Source organism: Oncorhynchus nerka, linkage group LG2 (assembly GCF_034236695.1).
Source record: "Oncorhynchus nerka isolate Pitt River linkage group LG2, Oner_Uvic_2.0, whole genome shotgun sequence".
NCBI lineage: Eukaryota > Metazoa > Chordata > Actinopteri > Salmoniformes > Salmonidae > Oncorhynchus > Oncorhynchus nerka.
The window spans coordinates 58,500,400-58,525,618 of record NC_088397.1 but is presented as its reverse complement, the minus strand read 5'-3'; the positions used below and the strand labels follow the sequence as shown (position 1 = coordinate 58,525,618).

General features: G+C 42.1%; 1 protein-coding gene across 1 annotated transcript in view; it reads left to right on the top strand.

Moving 5' to 3' along the window:
* The window catches only part of LOC115138712 (eukaryotic translation initiation factor 4 gamma 3-like), a 77,791-nt gene that overhangs the window by 6,345 nt on the left and 46,227 nt on the right, over positions 1-25,219 (top strand). Inside the window, 1 exon segment of the mRNA XM_065000582.1 lies at positions 13,742-13,841. Coding sequence (XP_064856654.1) covers positions 13,742-13,841 — 100 coding nt within the window.

Genomic DNA, 25,219 nt, shown 5'->3' with positions numbered 1-25,219 from the left:
ACTGGTCTTAAATACAGTACATCAAACATTTTAAGCGTTGTATTTGGTTTAAAACATTCTCAGACCTAAACCTCAACTGGAATTTTGCATAGAAAATCTTTGCCTGTGTGTGTGTAGGCTTCCTCCCCCTCCCTCCTAGGCATGCACAGTCTACTGTAGCTACTGACGCTTACAGGCGTGATTCAGAAATTAGATTTGAGATTTTTTGAAGAATGGGTTCACTTTTTCAATGCTAGTTAAGGATACTATAGCTATCACGTTTCATGTTGGATTTATTAACTATAAAAATGTAAGATGTGTTTTTATTTTTAATTCTCTTGCCACTCTGCACACTCAAGCTTGTTCGCTAGCTGCATTATGTGTAATGTAATGGAACTTAGAATCATGATCAAGGGCTAGCACTGGTCCAACATTAGTTCAGCCAAATCTCTGAAGTTCAAAAACATTCAAAGTTCCTTCATAGAAGCCACTCCTCCATAGGTATAATTCTGTGGGCCTAGTTCAGATAACGTCATAACAACATGTCCAGCCCTCTCCTCACCTGCAAAATTTCAGTCGCACCCTACACTACACTGCACTGCACTTGTCTGTCCAATGCATGTACATTGCTTTGCCCCCTCCAAAGCAAGCTGTACAATCCATTGGTGAAGTAATTTATTGTTGTGCTAAATAAAAATTCAGAGGTTTAAAAAGGACAAGAAAGGAAATTAATAAACCGTTATTTTTTTGTTAGAACCGATTCAAAACTTCATTTTGCTGGTCGGAACAATGGAACAGAACCCCAAAAAATATGATTCTATTCAGACCAAAACAATGGGAAAAGAATCTTGGTTCCAACCCCTGGAACCAACATCAACAACATGCATACCATTTTTTTCCTGGTTGGGTGTTTTTATGAGAAATATTACTGTGATGAAAATTCCAGATTGTCTGCACAATCAAATAATATTCAGCTCAGACACCCATACATACCCCACAAGACATGTCACCAGGGGTCTCTTCACAGTCCCCAAGTCCAAAACAAATTCACGGCAGCGCACATTATTATACAGAGCCATGATTGTGTGTAACTCCCATCTCCAATTACTCAAGCAAACAGCAAAATTACCTTTTAAAAAACAGATTAAACAACATCTCATGGAGTAGCTTCTGCAAATGCTAATAGGGATCCAAATAAAGCCTAAAAGTCACGTAGGGCCATATATCAGCCGTTAGAGTTTAGGACAGGTGCGTTGTGTATTCATGTTGAAATGTTCTCATAAGCCCACTCGCTGTTGTAGATCAAATAAACTGCTGAGTAGTTCTGAGCTAGCATTCAGATGGCTCAGGTCTAGCCTATGCCTTGCAGGCTGGGAGTGTCTCAGTCCTCAACCCCCTTTTCTAGGTTTTCAAGCTGATTCTTGTACATAAATATTTTTTAATTTACAGACGAGGGACCTAGTGCTATTTTGCACTGTGAATGTTAGATTATATTCTGGCTATTAGTTTATAGGTATGCCATAGTGCAGTCATTTGAACCCCAACATTTAGCATCGAGAATCATTTTGCAGTGCTTTCAGGCGTCTTCAACTTCTTCTGTATGTTATGGAGGGATAGGGTCCTCGCACTGATTTAAAAGCCTATGGTACTCTTTGATGGCTGTTACTAAAGATAGGAGATGTTTTATTAAATTTATAGTCAACTGTACATTTTCTCAAGAATCTTGCTCCAAGATCTGCTAAAGGGGTCTGAATAAGCAATGTCAGTTGTAGGCCAACTGTAGTGAGAGAGCAGTCCCAGGCCACAGCAGGCTGCATCTTAAACCCTGTGTTTATTCAGTGCTCTGAGAGCCTGGTCTGGTGGGGCAGCAGAGTGGAGTACAGTGAAGGGGTGGTTTTGTGTCTGCACCATCTGGGCTCCAGTCACATCCTGTGACTCCGCTCTGAACCAGCTGCACTCAGCCTCAGGTAGGCTATAGCTCCAGGCTGCTACAACTAATGGGCAGACTGGGAGGGAGCCTCAGGGTTAGTCACTGTGCTAATAGACGGGTAGAGAAGACTGTAGTAAGGCACAAAACCATAATTGCTCCAGGGTCACTGTAGATAATGGCAGATCCTGCCACTCTTCGAGAGGGTGTCTCGGAGGTAGTTGGGTGGAATTTTTTTGTTAAATAGTTTTCAAAAGATATCTGGATTCACCTATCGGATAGAATTAAATGCATAGGAATGGAACGGACAAATCATTGACTTGACTGGGGATAGAGATTTCTGCCAACATTTTGTCTGGAATTTGGGTTCCTACAGCAACACTTTTTTAGTTTGTCATTTGTTTTGTGGAGAAGTCAAGACAGCAGAAAATCCTATTTGACTTTCTAACTCTGAACTACTCCTTCTCACTTTCTCTTGTTCTATCAGCACCTCTATCTCTGTCTCTTTCCCACATGCCCCTGTGATATGCAACTTTTCAGGGAAGCTAGAAACCAATATACACAGGCAGTTAGAAAAGCCAAGGCTAGCTTTTTCAAGCAGTAATTTGCTTCCTGCAATACAATCTCAAAAAAGTTCTGGGACACTGTAAAGTCCCAGCTGCCCACTGCACTAAGGATAGAAAACACTGTCACCACTGTTAACCTGTTAAGACTCTAGGGGCAGTATTTCATTTTTGGATAAAAAGACGTGCCCGTTTTAAGCACAATATTTTGTCACGAAAAGATGCTCGAATATGCTTGGAATTGATAGTTTTGGAAAGAAGGCAGTCTTACGTTTCCAGAAATGCAAAGATTTTCACTGTGAGTCCCTTAGAACAAATGCTTCGGGCAAAACCAAGATGTATGACCGACCAGGAAATGCACAGGATTTCTGAGGCTACGTTTTCCATGATCGCCTTATATGGCTGTGAATGCGACAGGAATGAACGGACTCTTTCTCTTGTTTCCCCAAGGTCTTTGCAGCATTGTGACGTATTTGTAGGGATATCATTGGAAGATTGACCATAAGGGACTACATTTACCAGGTGTCCCGCTTGGTGTCTGCGTGGCAATCGGTGCGCAAAAGTCAGGTCCCGGTATTTTTCCATTCAAATCTCAGAACAAACCAGGCTACAAGGACGGTGCTTTCAATGGAGAGAAATATGACAAACCACCTTCAGGATGGATTCAAACAACGTTTTCCATGTTTCAGTCGATATTATGGAGTTAATTCGGAAAAAAGTTCGACATGTAGGTGACTGAATTTTCGGTTAGTTTCGGTAGCCAAATGCATAGTAACAAAACGGAACGATGTGTCCTACACAAGAATCTTTCAGGAAAAACTGGACATCTGCTATGTAACTGAGAGTCTCCTCATTGAAACATCTGAAGTTCTTCAAAGGTAAATTATTTTATTTGATTCCTTGGCTGGTTTTTGTGAATATGTTGCGTGCTAAATGCTAACGCTAATGCTAAGCTAGCTATCACCACTCTTACACAAATTAGTGATTTTCTCTGGTTCTAAAGCATATTTTGAAAATCTGAGACGACAGGATTGTTAAGAAAAGGATAAGCTTGAGAACAGGCATATTTATTTCATTTCATTTGCGATTTTTAGAAATCGCTAACGTTGCGTTATGCTAATGAGCTTGAGGCTGTAGTTACGCTACCGCATACGGGTTTGGTCGGACTATGAGGTTAAATCCACTATAATTGAGAATTTCAATAGGCATTTTTCTACGGCTGACCATGCTTTCCACCTGGCTACCCCTACCCCGATCAACAGCACTACACCCCCCACAGCAACTCGCCCAAGCCTTCCCCATTTCTCCTTCTCCCAAATTCAGTCAGCTGATGTTCTGAAAGAGCTGCAAAATCCGGACCCCTACAAATCAGCCGGGCTAGACAATCTGGACCCTTTCTTTCTAAAATTATCTGCCGAAATTGTTGCCTCCCCTATTACTAGCCTGTTCAACTTCTTTCGTGTCGTCTGAGATTCCCAAATATTGGACACTCTTGACCCAAACTGCTACAGACCTATATCTATCCTACCCTGCCTTTCTAAGGTCTTCGAAAGCCAACTCGACAAACAGATTACCGACCATTTCGAATCCCACCATACCTTCTCCGCTATGCAATCTGGTTTCAGAGCTGGTCATGGGTGCACCTCAGCCACGCTCAAGGTCCTAAACGATATCTTAACCGCCATGATAACAAACAATACTGTACAGCCGTATTCATAGACCTGGCCAAGGCTTTCGACTCTGTCAATCACCACATCCTCATCGGGAGACTTGATAGCCTTGGTTTCTCAAATGATTGCCTCACCTGGTTCACCAACTACTTCTCTGATAGAGTTCAGTGTGTCAAATCGGAGGGCCTGCTGTCCGGGCCTCTGGCAGTCTCTATGGGGGTGCCACAGGGCTCAATTCTTGGACCGACTCTCTTCTCTGTATACATCAATGATGTCGCTCTTGCTGCTGGTGAGTCTCTGATCCACCTCTACGCAGACGACACCATTCTGTATACTTCTGGCCCTTCTTTGGACACTGTGTTAATAACCTGTTGCGACGAGCAATCCCGTATCCGGGATCCTATTTATAGCCTCAAGCTCATTACCATAACGCAACGTTAACTATTCATGAAAATCGCAAATGAAATGAAATAAATATATTTGCTCTCAAGCTTAGCCTTTTGTTAACAACACTGTCATCTCAGATTTTCTAAATATGCTTTTGAACCATAGCTAAACAAGCATTTGTGTAAGAGTATTGATAGCCTAGCATAGCATTAAGCCTAGCATTCAGCATGCAACATTTTCACAAAAACAAGAAAAGCATTCAAATAAAATAATTTACCTTCGAAGAACTTCAGATGTTTTCAATGAGGAGACTCTCAGTTAGATAGCAAATGTTCAGTTTTTCCAAAAATATTATTTGTGTAGGACAAATCGCTCCGTTTTGTTCATCACGTTTGGGTAAGAAAAAAAAACGAAAATTAAGTCATTACAACGCAAACTTTTTTCCAAATTAACTCCATAATATCGACAGAAACATGGCAAACGTTGTTTAGAATCAATCCTCAAGGTGTTTTTCACATATCTATCGACGATAAATCATTCGTGGTAGTTTGGTTTCTCTTCTGAAGAAAATGGAACGCGCATGGACCTTGAGATTACGCAATAATTTCGACGGAGGACACCGGGCGGACACCTGGTAAATGTAGTCTCTTATGGTCAATCTTCCAATGATATGCCTACAAATACGTCACAATGCTGCAGACACCTTGGGGAAACGACAGAAAGTGCAGGCTCATTCCTGGCGCATTCACAGCCATATAAGGAGACATTGGAACACAGGGCATTCAAACTCTGGACCATTTCCTGTATGAAATTTCATCTTGGTTTCGCCTGTTGCATTAGTTCTGGGGCACTCACAGATAATATCTTCGCAGTTTTGGAAACGTCAAGAGTTTTTTCTTTCCAAAGCTGTCAATTACATGCATAGTCGAGCATCTTTTTGTGACAAAATATCTTGTTTAAAACGGGAACGTTTTTTATCCAAAAATTAAATCTATCGATCTCGAAGAAGTTAACAACCCTCCAGACAAGTTTCAATGCCATAAAACTCCCCTTCCGTGGCCTATTTCCTTTTTCAACAGCCAGATCGATCGCCTTCAACTTGAAAGCTGCATATGCATTTCTCTGTGTCTTTGCCATGATGAAGGTGACAAAATTACTACCGTAATCAGAATGATGGGAAGTTTGAGCGCGCTCGATTTACGTCACATTATGTGACGGTGCTCAGTTTTTTGGCGGCATGAATCTTGTGAAAGCGGGAAAAATCCATAAATTAGCCGCGTCATTGTATAAACCGCGAGGTTCAAAGTGTGGGAATAAAGTAGCGGCTTATAGTCTGGAAATTACGGTACTTGAGATGGACTTCGGGGTTATGTTTAGAATTTAGATACAGGGCTGTCCTGGCATGGAGGCCAAGGAACAGATTGTTGCTCAGAAGGTTTTTTATTTTATTTGTCTGTGTTAGGCACTGCACCCTGATGCTGTGTCTACTGAGCTGTGATAGATGCCCTTCACAGATCAGTGTTTTACATGTAATTCGGAAAGTATTCAAACCCCTTGACTTTTTCCACATTTTGTTAAGTTACAGCCTTATTCTAAAATGTATTATTATTATTTTGTTCTTCCTCGTTAATCTACACACACTACCCCATAATAACAAAGCGTAAACATGTTTTTAGAAATGTTGCCAAATTTATTACAAATAAAGAACAGCAGAAATACCTTCTCTACGTAAGTATTCAGAACCTTTGCTATGAGACTCAATTTAGCTCATGTGCATCCTGTTTCCATTGATCATCCTTGAGATGTTTCTACAACTTGGGAGTCCACCTGTGGTAAATTCAATTGATTGGACATGAATTGGAAAGGCACACATCTGTCTATATTAGAGGTCGACCGATTTATGTTTTTTTCAAAGCCGATACCGATTATTGGAGGACCAAAAAAAGCAGATGCCGATTCTTTTTTTTATATATATTTTTGATATATATACAGTGGGGAGAACAAGTATTTGATACACTGCCGATTTTGCAGGTTTTCCTACTTACAAAGCATGTAGAGGTCTGTAATTTTTTATCATAGGTACACTTCAACTGTGAGAGACGGAATCTAAAACAAAAATCCAGAAAATCACATTGTATGATTTTTAAGTAATTAATTTGCATTTTATTGCATGACAAGTATTTGATCACCTACCAACCAATAAGAATTACGGCTCTCACAGACCTGTCACTTTTTCTTTAAGAAGCCCTCCTGTTCTCCACTCATTACCTGTATAAAAGACACCTGTCCACACACTCAATCAAACAGACACCAACCTCTCCACAATGGCCAAGACCAGAGAGCTGTGTCAGGACATCAGGGATAAAATTGTAGACCTGCACAAGGCTGGGATGGGCTACAGGACAATAGGCATGCAGTTTGGTGAGAAGGCAACAACTGTTGGCGCAATTATTAGAAAATGGAAGAAGTTCAAGATGACGGTCAATCACCCTCGATCTGGGGCTCCATGCAAGATCTCACCTCGTGGGGCATCAATGATCATGAGGAAGGTGAGGGATCAGCCCAGAACTACACGGCAGGACCTGGTCAATGACCTGAAGAGAGCTGGGACCACAGTCTCAAAGAAAACCATTAGTAACACACTACGCCGTCATGGATTAAAATACTGCTGCGCACGCAAGGTCCCCATGCTTAAGCCAGCGCATGTCCAGGCCCGTCTGAAGTTTGCCAATGACCATCTGGATGATCCAGAGGAGGAATGGGAGAAGGTCATGTGGTCTGATGAGACAAAAATAGAGCTTTTTGGTCTAAACGCCACTCGTCGTGTTTGGAGGAAGAAGAAGGATGAGTACAACCCCAAGAACACCATCCAAACCGTAAAGCATTGAGGTGGAAACATCATTCTTTGGGGATGCTTTTCTGCAAAGGGGACAGGACGACTGCACCGTATTGAGGGGAGGATGGATGGGGCCATGTATCGCGAGATCTTGGCCAACAACCTCCTTCCCTCAGTAAGAGCATTGAAGATGGGTCGTGGCTGGGTCTTCCAGCATGACAACGACCCGAAACACACAGCCAGGGCAACAAAGGAGTGGCTCCATAAGAAGCATCTCAAGGTCCTGGAGTGGTGCTTTTCTGATGTATGAAATACTTATGTCATGCAATAAAATGCCAATTAATTACTTAAAAATCATACAATGTGATTTTCTGGATTTATATTGTAGATTCCGTGTGTGTGTGTGTGTACACTGCTCAAAAAAATAAAGGGAACACTAAAATAACACATCCTAGATTTGTGAATGAATGAAATATTCTTATTAAATACTTTTTTCTTTACATAGTTGAATGTGCTGACAACAAAATCACACAATAATTATCAATGGAAATCAAATTTATCAACCCATGGAGGTCTGGATTTGGAGTCACACTCAAAATTAAAGTGGAAAACCACACTACAGGCTGATCCAACTTTGATGTAATGTCCTTAAAACAAGTCAAAATGAGGCTCAGTAGTGTGTGTGGCCTCCACGTGCCTGTATGACCTCCCTACAATGCCTGGGCATGCTCCTGATGAGGTGGAGAATGGTCTCCTGAGGGATCTCCTCCCAGACCTGGACTAAAGCATCCGCCAACTCCTGGACAGTCTGTGGTGCAACGTGGCGTTGGTGGATAGAGCGAGACATGTCCCAGATGTGCTCAGTTGGATTCAGGTCTGGGGAACGGGCGGGCCAGTCCATAGCATCAATGCCTTCCTCTTGCAGGAACTGCTGACACACTCCAGCCACATGAGGTCTTGCATTGTCTTGCATTAGGAGGAACCCAGGGCCAACCACACCAGCATATGCTCTCACAAGGGGTCTGAGGATCTCATCTCGGTACCTAATGGCAGTCAGGCTACCTCTGGCGAGCACATGGAGGGCTGTGCGGCCCCCCCAAAGAAATGCCACCCCACACCATGACTGAACCACTGCCAAACTGGTCATGCTGGAGGATGTTGCAGGCAGCAGAACGTTCTCCACGGTGTCTCCAGACTGTCACGTCTGTCACATGTGCTTCATCTGTGAAGAGCACAGGGCGCCAGTGGCGTATTTGCCAATCTTTGTGTTCTCTGGCAAATGCCAAACGTCCTGCACGGTGTTGGGCTGTAAGCACAACCCCCACCTGTGGACGTCGGGCCCTCATACCACCCCCATGGAGTGTTTCTGACCGTTTGAGCAGACACATGCACATTTGTGGCCTGCTGGAGGTCATTTTGCAGGGCTCTGGCAGTGCTCCTCCTGCTCCTCCTTGCACAAAGGCGGAGGTAGCGGTCCTGCTGCTGGGTTGTTGGCCTCCTCCACATCTGCTGATATACTGGCCTGTCTCATGGTAGCGCCTCCATGCTCTGGACACTACGCTGACAGACACAGCAAACCTTCTTGCCACATCTCGCATTGATGTGCCATCCTGGATGAGCTGCACTACCTGAGCCACTTGTGTTGGTTGTGGACTCCGTCTCATGCTACCACTAGAGTGAAAGCACCGCCAGCATTCAAAAGTGACCAAAACATCAGCCAGGAAGCATAGGAACTGAAGTGGTCTGTGGTCCCCACCTGCAGAACCACTCCTTTATTGGGGGTGTCTTGCTAAATGCCTATAATTTCCACCTGTTGTCTATTCCATTTGCACAACCGCATGTGAAATGTATTGTCAACCAGTGTTGCTTCCTAAGTGGACAGTTTGATTTCACAGAAGTGTGATAGACTTGGAGTTACATTGTGTTGTTTAAGTGTTCCCTTTATTTTTTTGAGCAGTGTGTAATATATATATATATATATACACTGAATGAACACTTTTATTTTAACTTAATATAATACAAAAATAAATCCATTTAGTCTCAAATAATGACACGTTCAATTTGGTTTAAATAATGCAAAAACACAGTGTTGGAGAAGTAAAAGTTTTATATGTGCCATGTAAAAAAGCTAATGTTTAAGTTCCTTGCTTAGAACATGAGCTGGTGGTTCATTTTAACACGAGGCTTCAATATTCCCAGTGTAGGTTGTAGCTATTATAGGACTTTTTCTCTCTATACCATTTGTATTTCATATACCTTTGACTATTGAATGTTCTTATAGGCACTATAGTATAGTATTGCCAGCCTAATCTCGGGAGCTGATAAGGCTTGAAGTCATAAACTGCGCTGTGCTTGAAGCATTGCGAAGAGCTGCTGGCAAACGCAGGAAAGTGCTGTTTGAATTAATGCTTACGAGCCTGTCGCTGCTCAGACTGTTCTATCAAATATCAAATCATAGACTTAATTATAATAAACACACAAATATGAGCCTTAGGTCATTAATGTGGTCAAATCCGGAAAATAGAATTTCAAAAACAAAAAGTTTATTCTTTCAGTGAAATACGGAACTGTTCCGTATTTTATAGAGCGGGTGACATCCCTAAGTCTAAATATTGCTTTTACATTGCACAACCTTCAATGTTATGTCATAATTATGTAAAATTCTGACAAATTAATGACGGTCTTTGTTAGGAAGAAATAATCTTCACACAGTTCGCAGCGAGCCAGGCGGCCCAAACTGCTGCATATACCCTGACTCTGCTTGCATAGAACGCAAGAGAAGTGGCACAATTTCCCTAGTTAATATTGCCTGCTAACATGAATTTCTTAACTAAATATGCAGGTTTAAAAATATATACTTGTGTATTTTAAGAAAGGCATTGATGGTTAGGTACATTGGTGCAACAACAGGGCTTTTTCGCGAATGCGATGATAAATTAAAAGGCACTGTACTGATTATATGCAACGCAGGACAAGCTAGATAAACTAGTAATATCATCAACAATTGTAGTTAACTCGTGATTATGTTAAGATTGATTGTTTTTCATAAGATAAGTTTAATGCTAGCTAGCAACTTACCTTGGCTCCTTGCTGCACTCACGTAACAGGTGGTCAGCCTGCCATGCATGTCCGTAGAGCTCCAATACAGGATTGTGTCGAGGCACAGATCTGGGGAACGGTACCAAAGAATGTCTGCAGAGTTGAAGTTCCCCAAGAACACAGTGGCCTCCATAATTCTTAAATGGAATAAGTTTGGAACCACCAAGACTATTCCTAGAGCTGTCCTCCTAGCCGAACTGAAGAATCGGGGGAGAAGGGTCTTGGTCAGGGAGGTGACCAAGAATCCGATTGTCCGCTCTGAAGGAGCTCTAGAGTTTCTCTGTGTAGATTGGGGAACCTTCCAGAAGGACAACCATCTCTGCAGCACTCCACCAATCAAGCCTTTATAGTAGTGGTCAGACGGAAGCCACTCCTCAGTGAAAGGAACATAACAGCCTGCTTTGAGTTTGCCAAAAGGCACCTAAAGGACTCTGACCAGGAGAAACAAGATTCTCTGGTCTAATGAAACCAAGATTGAACTCTTTGGCCTGAATGCCAAGCGTCACATCTGAAGGAAACCTGGCACCATCCCTACGGTGAAGCATGGTGGTGGCAGCATCATGCTTTGGGGATGTTTTTCAGCGACACGGGCTGGGAGACTAGTCAGGATCGAGCGAAAGATAAATGGACTAAAGTACAGAGAGATCCTTGATAACCTGCTCCAGAGCTCTCAGGACCTCAGACTGAGGCGAAGGTTCACCTTCCAACAGGACAATGACCCTAAGAACACAGGCAAGACGATGCAGGAGTTGCTTCAGAACAACTGCTGCTTCTGAATGTCTATGAGTGGCCCGGCCAGAGCCCAGACTTGAACCAGATCTAACATCTCTGGAGAGACCTGTAAATAGCTGTGCAGTGACGCTCCCCATCCAACCTGACATCTGATCTGCAGAGAATGATGGAGTGAATCTCCCCAAATACAGGTATGCCAAGCTTGTAGCGTCATACCCAAGAAGACTTGACGCTGTTGTCACTGCCAAAGGTGCTTCAACAAAATACTGAGTGAAGGGTCTGAATAATTATGTAAATGTGATATTTCCTTTTTATATATAAGTTTCTAAACCTGGTTTTGCTTTGTCATTATGGGGTATTGTGTGTAGATTGAGGGAAAGAAAACAAAGAAAAAATTTACTTTAGAATAAGGCTGTAAACGTAACATAATTTGGAAAAAGTCGAGGGGTCTGAATACTTAACGAATGCACTGTATGTAAAAAAGGTTGTTGTCTGGGGCAAACCAGGCTTTCCTTTTCCTGGTTTCACTGTGTTCTGTCTGCTGCATCAAAACCTGACATGTTTTGTAATAAAGTATCCTATGTTCACTACAGTTGCTCTAGCCCACTTGTCTAGTCCCTATTGGCCACATTTTGCTATGTGTATAGGCATTTATTTTATTTTGTCTGATCTCTTGGCCTTTTTGTTACTCTAATAGATTACATATTTTCCTCCTCTGTTGCTGCAGAAACTAAATTAATCTTTGACTGATTAGTGTGGTCAGTGACTCTGAGTGGCTGGTGCTCGCAGGGTTGAGTGGGTAGTGCCAGTGCCTCTGAGGGTAATATGTAGGTAGGTATGTCACTAAGTCCCAATGGAATTTGGCTTTCATAACAAAATATGGTAGCTAGGACACTGGCTTTTGTTGACACCAGTTTTTTTCTAAGCCAGATGTTACCACACAAGCCACATGTTGCCAAATACATTGATGGAATCACAATTTTTTATTAATCATTTTGTTTTAACAAAGTTTTGCTTTGCACATGCAAAGGGATTTGGTTATGCAATTCCGAGCTAAATAGCAATTGCAGCAATCGGATCAGATTGTAATTCCAGTAAGAGTAATGCGGTCCCTCCTGCCAAATCCTCGGGGGTGTCAGCTGTCTCATCTCACCTGATCATTTTCCCCTCTGCAGTCATGCAGCCTGCTAACCTCTGACCCATGGTGGAAACATCCCTGCTGCCCACCCCCTTGCTGGTTTCACATGCTCAGCACAGAGCACCCTCTTACTCTCTGTTTGCATTCCACAACACAGATAGCCCTGCCAACCGGTTCTGGGCCCATATAGACAGATGGATCAGATTCTCTTAGTGTCACTGCCCGCTCCCCTCCAGGCCCCCTCACACAAGCACAGACACACCACACAAGACAACACTGCACCAATATTCACTCCCTGCTGTTTTATCCCCAGACTGTGACTATGGCTGTTCCCTGGCTATGTTAAAGGTTAGAGTGAAGACACACTCACAACAGGGATCTCCACTCTGACTCTGTTTGCTTTATTTAAGACATCAACTGTATCCTGTGTTTCCTCCTTTTCCAGGCCCTCTTTATGCTGTATAGCTGCTGTCTTCAGTTCCACTGTTATAAAACATATTCTCTCTCTTTTGGGAGGAGTGGTGGTCTTGGCGGGAAGCCAATGGAGATGAGGGCCCATACAGGCAAGGAAAGAGTGGGTGAGAGGGGGAGGAGGGTGGGATTTTGGGAATGGACAAAAAGTGTCAGAGGGGAAAGCAAGAAAGCCAAACGCTCTCATTTCCTTGTAATCATGTGACGTGTGTTGTGTGCCTCTGCCTGTAAGTCCCAATGAACTACCTGAACAGGTTACTGAGGTCCTCTCCTCTGTCTGGCACCCCCACCCCTTCATCAGTCTCGTCACTCTTTCATAGCAGTCACTGATAAACAGAGTCCTGACTCATGATCACATGTCAACAACCCTATCTGGAAATAGGAAGCCTGTCCCTGGTTAAGGGGGTCTTTATGTAGACTAGTCCTAGATGTGAGACAGTACATTTAATGCATTTATTTTCAGCAGTCATGATTGACCTATTGAGTTAAGAGATTCTAAAATGACCTTTTGAATTTGGTACCTTGAATTAACATAATTTCTTTAATAAAATAGGAATCGTCTATCTGGAACGCTAACGTTCTTAGTGGGAGTTTTGGAAATCCATGTCGGGATTTCCCTTTGACACACACGCTCCCTGGTAAAGGAACACAGTGTACTCTTGGAGATTGAGCATTTAGGGAGGGGGGCAAGCGGTGTCGGGTATTGGGAAACATTGGCTAAAACCCCGCCTAGGAACTAGAGAACTTGCGTACAAAGATGTGATAAACTTGTATTGTACGAAAATTTGAATTGGAAGAAATGTGTTTTTACCAGATGTAAGAAAATGTTGTTTAGTACAGAACAGTAATGTTCCAAAGCATGTTAATGTGTCCCTGCTGTTGAGCTTGTTGATTCCTCCACCTTTGACCCGTTTTGGCCTTAAGTTGATCCTTTTCCAGAATTTTCCTTAATATGACGCGTCCCAGGATCCCTCGGGTTCAGCCATCCCTGGATGACCGCATCTTCCCCACACAGCCCGGCGTCACTGCCGTCTACAGCGTGAGTACACACACACACACACACATTCACACACATTCATGCTCCACCACAGATACATATGTTCATACCACACATGCTGGTTGTGAACCCTAGCAAGCATATTCCAACCACATATCTCAAGTCTGACACTGCAGGGAGCCAGACTCGACCATTTTGTGACATTTTTCAACCCTTTGACTTGGTCATGCGAGTAAAATGTTTAATTGGTTGCATCGGTGCTAGCTTCATATTCTACATGGTCACTAGGGGTGTAGCAGTTCACCAAAACCACCATTTGATACTTATTGTGGTTTTGGGGTCACGGGTCGGTTTCGGTACAGCAGGAAAATGTTATGCAATTAACAATGTAAAAATCAAACTCTATTTGTCACATGCGCCGAATACAACCTTACCGTGAAGTGCTTACTTACAAGCCCTTAGCCAACAGTGCAGTTCAAGAAGAGTTAAGAGAATATTTACCAAATAAACTAAAGTAAAAAATAATAAAAAGTAACATAACAACGAGGCTATATACAGGGGGTACCGGTACCGAGTCTTATGTGCGGGGGTACAGATTAGTTAGTAATTTGTACATGTAGGTAGGGGTGAAGTGACTATGCATAGATAATAAACAGTGAGTAGCAGCAGTGTACAAACAAATAGAGGGGGGTCAATGTAATAGTCTGGTGGCCATTTGATGAATTGTTCAACAGTCTTATGGCTCAGGGGTAAAAGCTGTTAAGGAGCCTTTTGGTCCTAGACTTGGCACTCCGGTACCGCTTGCAGCGTGGTAGCAGAGAAAACAGCCTATGACTTGGGTGACTGGAATCTCTTACAATATTATGGGTTCTCCTCTGACACCACATATTATATAGGTCCTGGATGGAAGCTTGACCCCAGTGATGTACTGGGCCGTACACACTACCCTCTGAAGCGCCATACCAGGCGGTGTTGCAACCGTTCAGGATGCTCTCGATGGTGCAGCTGTAGAACCTTTTGAGTATCTGAGGACCCACACCAAATCTTTTCAGTCTCCTGAGGGGAGGGAAAGGTTTTGTCTTGCCCTCTTCATGACTGTCTTGGTGTGTTTGGACCATGATAGTTTGTTGGTGATGTGGACACCAAGGAACATGAAACTCTCGATCTGCTCCACGACAGCCCCGTTGATGTTAATGGGGGCCTGTTCGGCCCGCCTTTTCCTGTAGTCCACGATCAGCTGCTTTGTCTTGCTCACATTGGGGGAGTGGTTGTTGTCCTGACACCACACTGCCAGTTCTCTGACCTCCCTATAGGCTGTCTCATTGTTGTCGTGATCAGGTCTACCGCTGTTTTGTCATCGGCAAACTTAATGTTGGAGTTGTTTGGCCATGCAGTTGTGTGTGAACAGGGAGTACAGGAGGGGACTAAGTACCCACCCCTGAGGGGCCCCAGTGTTGAGGATCCGCGTGGCAGACATGTTGTTGCCTACCATTACCACCTGGGGGCTGCCCGTCAGCGAGTCCAGGATCCAGTTGCAGAGGGAGGTGTTTAGTCCCAGGGTCCTTAGCTTAGTGTTGAGCTTTGTAGGCACTATGGTGTTGAACTCTGGGCTGTAGTCAATGAATAGCATTCTCACATAGGTGTTCCTTTTGTCCAGGTAGGAAAGAACAGTGTGGAGTGCGATTGAGATTGCGTAATCTCTGGATCTGTTGTGGCGGTATACAAATTGGAGTGGGTCTAGGGTATCCAGGAGGATGCTGTTGATGTGAGCCATGGCCTGCCTTTCAAAGCACTTCATGGCTACTGACTACCGCCCCGGTAGTCATTTAGGCAGGTTACCTTGCTTCCTTGGGCACAGGGGGCTATGGTGGTCTGCTTGACTCCGTCAGGGAAAGGTTGAAGATGTCAGTGAAGACACTTGCTAGTTGGTCCGCGCATGCTTTGAGTACACATCCTGGTAATCCATTTGGCCCTACGGCTTTGTGAATGTTGACCTGTTTAATGAAAGTTTGAGTTTTAAAGTGTTTTATTTGAATTTGGCGCTCTGCATTTCCCGGGGCAATTGGCCACTTGAGACGCTAGCGTCTCACTATCCCCAAGAGGTTTTAACCTCTTGAAGCTAGGGGGCACTATAAAAATAACGTTCCCAAAGTAAACGGCCTATTTCTCAGGACCAGATGCTAGAATATGCATATAATTGACCGATTTAGGATAGAAAACACTCTTAACGTTTCCAAAACTGTCAAAATATTGTCTGTGAGTATAACAGAACTGATATTACAGGCGAAACCCTGAGAAAAATCAAACCAGTAAGTGGCTTCTATTTTGAAAACTCCATGTTCCATAGCCTCCCATTGCTCCATTTAAAGGGATATCAACCAGATTCCTTTTCCTATCGCTTCCTTAATGTGTCAAGTCTTCAGACATAGTTTCAGGCTTTTATTTTGAAAAATGAGCCAGAACGATAACATCGCGTCAAGTGGTCACATGACTTTTGCTCGCGCAACAGAATTTGGACAGCTATTGTTTTTCCCTCTCCTACTGTGAAAGACATTTGCGGTTGATATATTATCGATTATATATTTTAAAAACAACCTGAGGATTGATTATAAAAAAACATTTGACATGTTTCTGTGGACATTACGGATATTACTTGGAATTTGTCTGCGTTGTCGTGACCGCTCTTTCCTGTGGATTTCTGAACATAATGCGCCAAACAAACAGAGGTATTTTGGATATAAAAACAATCTTTATGGAACAAAAGGAACATTTGTGTAACTGGGAGTCTCTTGAGTGAAAACATCCGAAGATCATCAAAGGTAAACGATTAATTTGATTGCTTTTCTGATTTTCGTGACAAAGCTACCTGATGCTAAGTGTACTTAATGTTTGTCATGTGATTGATAAACTTACACAAACGCTTGGATTGCTGTAAATCATAATTTCAAAATCTGAGACGACAGGTGGATTAACAGAAGGCGAAGGTGTGTTTTGCAATATTGCACTTGTGAGTCATGAATGCTTGTGACCGTTTAGTCACGGTAATTAGGCTTCTCCAAGCTCTGATGTTGCTGAAGGTCATTAGTAGCCTACCAAACTTGCTAACTGCCTGGTACGCAGCTCTCTGTTGTCCCTCCAATCACTCTGACATCAATGCAAATGTATTCAAAAATCGAATCAAAAACTTCATGAGAGCCCATGAGCTCATATTGCGCAACATTTCTATAGGCTATGTAATTGCGTGAGAAAACAGTGATGGCATCTTCTTTTTTACATTTTTTAAAAAGAGGATACCATCAACTTTCTATAGGCTACGAATGGTGGTCGACCGATTATGATTTTTCAACGTCGATACTGATTTTTGGAGGACGAAAAAATGCAGATACCGATTAATCGGCCTATTTTTATTTATATATATATATATATATATATATATATATACACACACACGTGTACACACACATATATATATATATATATATATATATATATATATATATATATATATATATATATATATATATATATATATATATATATATACATATGCATACATATGCATACATACAGTTGAAGTCGGAGGTTTACATACACTTAGGTTGGAGTCATTAAAACTCGTTTTTCAACCACTCCACAAATGACTTGTTAACAAACTAGTTTTGGCAAGTCGGTTAGGACATCTACTTTGTGCATGACACAAGTAATTTTTCCAACAATTGTTTACAGACAAATTATTTCACTTATAATTCCCTGAATCACAATTTCAGTGGGTCAGAAGTTAATTTACACTAAAGTTGACTGTGCCTTTAAACAGCTTGGAAAATTCCAGAAAATGATGTCATGGCTTTAGAAGCTTCTGATTGAGTCAATTGGAGGTGTACCTGTGAATGTATTTCAAGGTCTACCATCACTCAGTGCCTATTTGCTTGACATCATGGGAAAATGAAAAGAACTCAGCCAACATTGTAGACCTCCAAGTCTGGTTCATCCTTGGGAGCAATTGTCAAATGCCTGAAGGTACCACATTCATCTGTACAAACAATAGTACGCAAGTATAAACACCACAGGACCACGCAGCTGTCATATTGCTCAGGAAGGAGACGCGTTCTGTCTCCTAGAGACATTTACATTACATTTAAGTCATTTAGCAGACGCTCTTATCCAGAGCGACTTACAAATTGGTGCGTTCACCTTAAGACATCCAGTGGAACAGCCACTTTACAATAGTGCATCTAAATCTTTTAAGGGGGGTGAGAAGGATTACTTTATCCTATCCTAGGTATTCCTGAAAGAGGTGGGGTTTCAGGTGTCTCCGGAAGGTGGTGATTGACTCCGCTGTCCTGGCGTCGTGAGGGAGTTTGTTCCACCATTGGGGGGCCAGAGCAGCGAACAGTTTTGACTGGGCTGCGCGGGAACTGTACTTCCTCAGTGGTAGGGAGGCGAGCAGGCCAGAGGTGGATGAACGCAGTGCCCTTGTTTGGGTGTAGGGCCTGATCAGAGCCTGGAGGTACTGAGGTGCCGTTCCCCTCACAGCTCCGTAGGCAAGCACCATGGTCTTGTAGCGGATGCGAGCTTCAACTGGAAGCCAGTGGAGAGAGCGGAGGAGCGGGGTGACGTGAGAGAACTTGGGAAGGTTGAACACCAGACGGGTGTACTTTGGTGTGAAAAGTGCAAATCAATCCCAGAACAACAGCAAAGGACCTTGTGAAGATGGTGGAGGAAACAGGTACAAAAGTATCTATATCCACAGTAAAACTGTCACGTTCGGACCAAGCTGCAGCGCGATATGGTTTTAACAATCGGCATTACAAACATTAAGTACACTTAGCATCAGGTAGCTTTGTCACGAAAATCAGAAAAGCAATCAAATTAATAATTTACCTTTGATGAGCTTCGGGTGTTTTCACTCACGGGACTCCCAGTTAGACAGCAAATGTTCCTTTTGTTCCATAAAGATATTTTTATATCCAAATACCTCCGTTAGTTTGATGCGTTATGCCTAGGAATCCACCGGAGATAGCGGTCACGACAACGCAGACAAATTCCAAATTATATCCATAATATCGACAGAAACATGGCAAACGTTTTTTATAATCAATCCTCAAGGTGTTTTTCAAATATCTATTCGATAATACTGTATATCAACCGGGACAGTTGGCTTTTCACTAGGACTGGGAGGAAAAATGGCTACCTCTCTGTTTAGCGCAAAAATCACACTGAGAGCCAACAACTGACCACTTACGCAATGTGGACGTTTACGATCATTCTTCGAAATAAAGGCCTAAAACTACGTCTAAAGGCTGTAGACACCTTAGGGAACCCACAGAAAAAATGAATCTGGTTGATATCCCTTTCAACGGGCAATAGGGATGCATAGAAAGACAGGGGTTTCAAAATAAAAGTCACTTCCTGATTGGATTTTTCTCAGGATTTCGCCTGCAATATCAGTAATGTTGTACTCACAGACAATATTTTTACAGTTTTGGTTACTTCAGAGTTTTATATCCTAAGCTGTCAATTATATGCATATTTATAGCATCTGGTCCTGAGAAATAAGCAGTTTACTTTGGGAACTTTATTTTCCCAAAAATAAAAATAGTGCCCCCTAGCTTCAAGAGGTTAAATATGATCCCCAATTAGAGACAACGATTACCAGCTGCCTCTAATTGGGAATCATACAAATCACCAACATAGAAAATAAACTAGAACACCACGTAGAAATAAATCAACTAGATCACCCCCAGTCACGCCCTGACCCACTTCACCATAGAGAAACGATGGCTCTCTATGGGCAGGGCGTGACAAAAACGAGTCCTATATCGGCATAACTTGAAAGGCTGCTAAGCAACGAAGAAGCCACTGCTCCAAAGCCGCCATAAAAAAATCCAGACTACGGTTTGCCACTGCACATGGGGACAAAGATCTTACTTTTTGGAGAAATGTCCTCTGGTCAAAAATAGAACTGTTTGGCCATAATGACCACCGTTATGTTTGGAGGAAAAGGGGGAGGCTTGACAGCTGAAGACACCATCCCAACCGTGAAGCATGGGGGGTGGCAGCATCATGTTGTGGGGGTGCTTTGCTGCAGGAGGGACTGGTGCACTTCACCAAATAAATGGCATCATGAGGTAGGAAAATTATGTGGATATATTGAAACAACATCTTAACCTGTTGGTACTAGGGGGCAGTTTTTAAACGGGATATTTTGTCAGGACAAGATGCTAGAATATGCATATAATTGACAGCTTTGGATAGAATACACTCTAACGTTTCCAAAAACTGTAAAGATATTGTCTGTGAGTATAACAGAACTGATGTTGCAGGCGAAAGCCTGAGAAAAATCCAATCCGGAAGTGCCCCAGGTTTTGAAAGCGCTGCGTTCCAATGAGTCCCTATTCAGCTGTGAATGTGCCATCAACGAGCTTGCGCTTTCAACGTATTCCCCAAGGTGTCTACAGCATTGTGACGTAGTTTTACGCATTTCTGTTGAAGAATAGCCGTAGGCGGCCACATTGCGTAAGTGGTCACATGGTGGCTCCGAGAGAGATTCTCGCGTAAAATAGAGGTAGCCATTACTCCAATCGGTCCTACTGAAAAACGAATTGTCCCAACGGAAATATTATCGAATAGATATTAGAAAAACACCTTGAGGATTGATTATAAACAACGTTTGCCATATTTCTGTCGATAGTAAGGAGCTAATTTGGAATATTTTTCGGCGTTGTGTTGACCGCAATTTCCGGGCGATTTCTCAGCCAAACGTGGAGAACAAACGGAGCTATTTTTCCTTTAAAAATAATATTTTGGGAAAAAATGAACTTTGGCTATCTACCTGGGAGTCTCGTGAGTGAAAACAACGATTTAATTTGATTGCTTTTCTGATTTCCGTGACAAGGTTGCCTGCTGCTAGCAAGGCATAATGTTATGCTAGGCTATCAATAAACTTACACAAATGCTTGTCTAGCTTTGGCTGTAAAGCATATTTTGAAAATCTGTGACAGGGTGATTAACAAAAGGCTAAGCTGTGTCTCAATATATTTCATTTGTGATTTTCATGAATAGGGATATTTTCTATGGATATTTATGTCCGTTGCGTTATGCTAATTAGTTTCAAGCGATGATTACTCCCGCATGCGGGTTTGGGAGTCACAAAATTAAGATATCAGTCAGGAAGTTAAAGCTTGGTCGCAAATGGGTCTTCCAAATTGACAATGACCACAAGCATAATTCCAAAGTTGTGCCAAAATGGCTTAAGGACAACAAAGTCGAGGTATTGGAGTGGCCATCACAAAGAACTGAAAAGGCGTGTGCGAGCAAGGAGGCCTACAAACCTGACTCAGTTACACCAGCTCTGTCGGGAGGAATGGGCCAAAATTCACCCAACTTATTGTGGGAAGCTTGTGGAAGGCTACCTGAAACGTTTGACCAAGTTAAACTATTTAAAGGCAATGCTACCAAATGCTAATTGAGTGTATGTAAACTTCTGACCCACTGGAATGTGATGAAATGAAAGCTGAAATAAATAATTCTCTCTACTATTTTTCTGACATTTGACATTCTTAAAATAAAGTGGTGATCCTAACTGACCTAAGACAGGGAATTATTACTTGGATTAAATGTCAGGAATTGTGAAACTGAGTTGAACTGTATTTGGCTAAGGTGTATGTAAACTTCCGACTTCAACTGTATATATTTGAAATAATATGAAAATTTGAAAATGCTGAACACTTTTAACTTAATATAATGCATAAATAAAATCCATTTAGTTTCAGATAAATAATGAAACATGCAAAAACACAATGTTGGAGAAGAAAGTAAAAGTGCAATATGTGCCATGTAAAAAAAGCTAACGTTTAAGTTCCTTGCTCAGAACATATGAAAGCTGGTAGTTCCTTTTAACATGAGTCTTCAATATTCCCAGGTAAGAAGTTATAGGATGTAGTTATTGTAGGACTATTTCTCTCTATACCATTTGTATTTGACTATTGGATGTTCTAATAGGTACTTTAGTATTGCCGGCCTAATCTCAGCAGTTGATAGGTTTGAAGTCATAAACAGCGCAATGCTTGAAGCACAGCGAAGAGGTGCTGGCAAATGCAGGAAAGTGCTTTTTGAATGAATGCTTGCGAGCCTGCTGTCTACCACCGCTCAGTCAGACTACTCTATCAAACCAAACTGCTGCATATACCCTGACTCTGCTTGCACAGAACGCAAGAGAAGTGACACAATTTCCCTAGTTAAACGAAATTCATGTTTGCATGCAATATTAACTAAATATGCAGGTTTAAAAATATATACTTGTGTATTGATTTTAAGAAAGGCGTTGATGTTTATGGTTTGGTACACATTGGTGCAACGACAGTGCTTTTTTTTCGCGAATGAGCTTGTTAAATCACCTGTTTCGCGAAGTAGGCTGTGATTCAATGATAAATTAACAGGCACCGCATCGATTATATGCAACGCAGGACAAGCTAGATAAACTAGTAATATCATCAACCATGTGTAGTTAACTAGTGATTATGTTAAGATTGATTGTTATTTATAAGATATGTTTAATGCTGCTAGCACCTTACCTTGGCTCCTTGCTGCACTCACATAACAGGTAGTCAGCCTGCCACGCAGTCTCCTTGTAGAGTGCAATGTAATCGGTGTCCAAAAATGGCGATTACCGATTTATGAAAACTTGAAATCGGCCCTAATTAATCGTCCGTTCTGCTTAATCGGTCGACCTCTACTTAGGATGATAGACAAGTTTCCCACTAGTAATTACCAGTTGGAGGGCCGTACAAATGGATTTATCCCCAGTTGTATGTGGTAAATTGCCACTTGGTTACGAACGCACCATGACACTGCCTCCTTCAATGACAGATGCGCACCTGTGACTCTCATAAAGGGGGCGTGTCTGTAGCATGGTACATTCCCCACTCTGTGCTGTTAAGAACAACACAGGGTGCATTGGCCAATTCATTGAAAGCTTTGGCTTGCTTGTATAGAGCGGGTACTATGTGTTTGCTGAATTGAGTGCAAGAGGTAAGTTCGTAATGTGGCTCGAGCACTTTCACAAGGTGCTGAAATGCTCTTTTCTCAACCACTGAGAATGGGTGCATATCTTTGGATTGTAAAAAAAATATAAACATAGCCTACCTATCGCTCTTGTAATTTCTTTGGCCCGTTCAGAATCAGCTGCCAAGGGCTGCTTGAATGCAGAGGGGAGACGATGTTGTGTTTCCATCTTGCTCCGGAATACTGGGGTGATGTCGGCGTTTGAGGTGTTGGCAACTGCGTAGGCTATTCTCATTGAGCGTGGTGACATACTGTTAACGTTTTATCCACAACTCTGTTCCTCGCCTTTGTAATCTATACAGAACAAAAATATAAACGTAACATGTAGTGTTGGTCCCATGTTTCATTAGGTGAAATTTAAAGATACCAGAAATGTTCCATACGCACAAAAAGCTTATTTCTCTCAAATGTTGTGCACAAATTAGTTTACATCCCTTTTAGTAAGCATTTCTCCTTTGCCAATATAATCCAGCCACCTGACAGATGTGGAATATCAGGAAGCTTAAAGTGCATGATCACTACAAAGGTGCACCTTTAGCTGGGGACAATAAAATGACACTCTAAAATGTGCTGTTTTGTCACACAACACAATGCCACAGATGTCTCAAGTTTTGAGGAAGTGTGCAATTGGCATGCTGACTGCAGGAATGTCCACCAGAGCTGTTGCCAGAAAATGTAATGTAAATGTTTCTACCATAAGCCGCTTCCAACGTCACTTTAGAGAATTTGGCAGTACGTCCAACGGGCCTCACTACCACAGATCACGTGTAATGTTCCTTAGTGCCATAGTTAGACTTTCAAGTAGATTAAAGTAAAAACTATGGCAAGACCTGAAAATTGTTGTCTAGCAATGATCAACAACTCCTTTGACGAATCTTGAAGAATTTTGAAAAGAATAATGGGCCAATGTTGCACAATCCAGGTGAGGAAAGCTTTTAGAGAAAGACTCACAGCTGTAATCGCTGCCAAATGTGCTTCTACAACGTATTAACTCGGGGGTGTGAACACTTGTGTAAATTAGATATTTCTGTATTTAATTTTCAATACATTTGCAAAAATATCTACTAACATGTTTTCACTTTGCCATTATGGGGTATTGTATGTAGATGGGTGAAAGAGAAAGTAATGTAATTCATTTTGAATTCTGACTGTAACGCAACAAAATGTGGAATAAGTCTAGGGGTATTAATACCTTTTGAAGGCACTGTATACACTGCTCAAAAAAATTAAGGGAACACTTAAACAACACAATGTAACTCCAAGTCAATCACACTTCTGTGAAATCAAACTGTCCACTTAGGAAGCAACACTGATTGACAATACATTTCACATGCTGTTGTGCAAATTGAATAAACAACAGGTGGAAATTATAGGCAATTAGCAAGACACCCCCAATAAAGGAGTGGTTCTGCAGGTGGTAACCACAGACCACTTCAGTTCCTATGCTTCCTGGCTGATGTTTTGGTCACTTTTGAATGCTGGCGGTGCTTTCACTCTAGTGGTAGCATGAGACGGAGTCCACAACCAACACAAGTGGCTCAGGTAGTGCAGCTCATCCAGGATGGCACATCAATGCGAGATGTGGCAAGAAGGTTTGCTGTGTCTGTCAGCGTAGTGTCCAGAGCATGGAGGCGCTACCAGGAGACAGATCAGTACATCAGGAGATGTGGAGGAGGCCGTAGGAGGGCAATTGGATCCATAATATTGACAGAAATATGGCAAATGTTTTTATAATCAATCCTTAAGGTGTTTTTCAAATATCTATTTGATAATATATCAACCGGGACAATTGGCTTCTTAGTAGGAGCAATGGCCGCCTTTGTCTATTACGCACATATCACTCTGAGAGCCACCAGCTGACCACTGACGCAATGTTGTCGTTCACGCTCATTTTTCAAAATAAAATCCTGAAACTATGTCTTGTGACTGTAGACACATTAGGGAAGCCATAGAAAAAGGAATCTGGTTGATATCCCTTTCAATGCTCGATAGGGAGGCATAGGAACGCAGAGGTTTCAAAATAAGAGTCACTCCCTGATTGGATTTTTCTCAGGCTTTCGCCTGCAATATCAGTTCTGTTATACTCAGACTATTTTTACAGTTTTGGAAACTTTAGAGTGTTTTATATCCTAAGCTATCAATTATATGCAAATTCTAGCATCTTGTCCTGAGAAATAGCCCGTTTTACTTTGGGAATGTTATTTTTCCAAAAATGAAAATACTGCCCCCTAGTCTCAAGAGGTTAACTTCTTGGTGACAGGGGGCAGTATTTTCATGTCCAGATGAAATACATGCCCAAATTCAACTGCCTGCTACTCATCCCCAGAAGATAAGATATGCATATTATTAGTAGATTT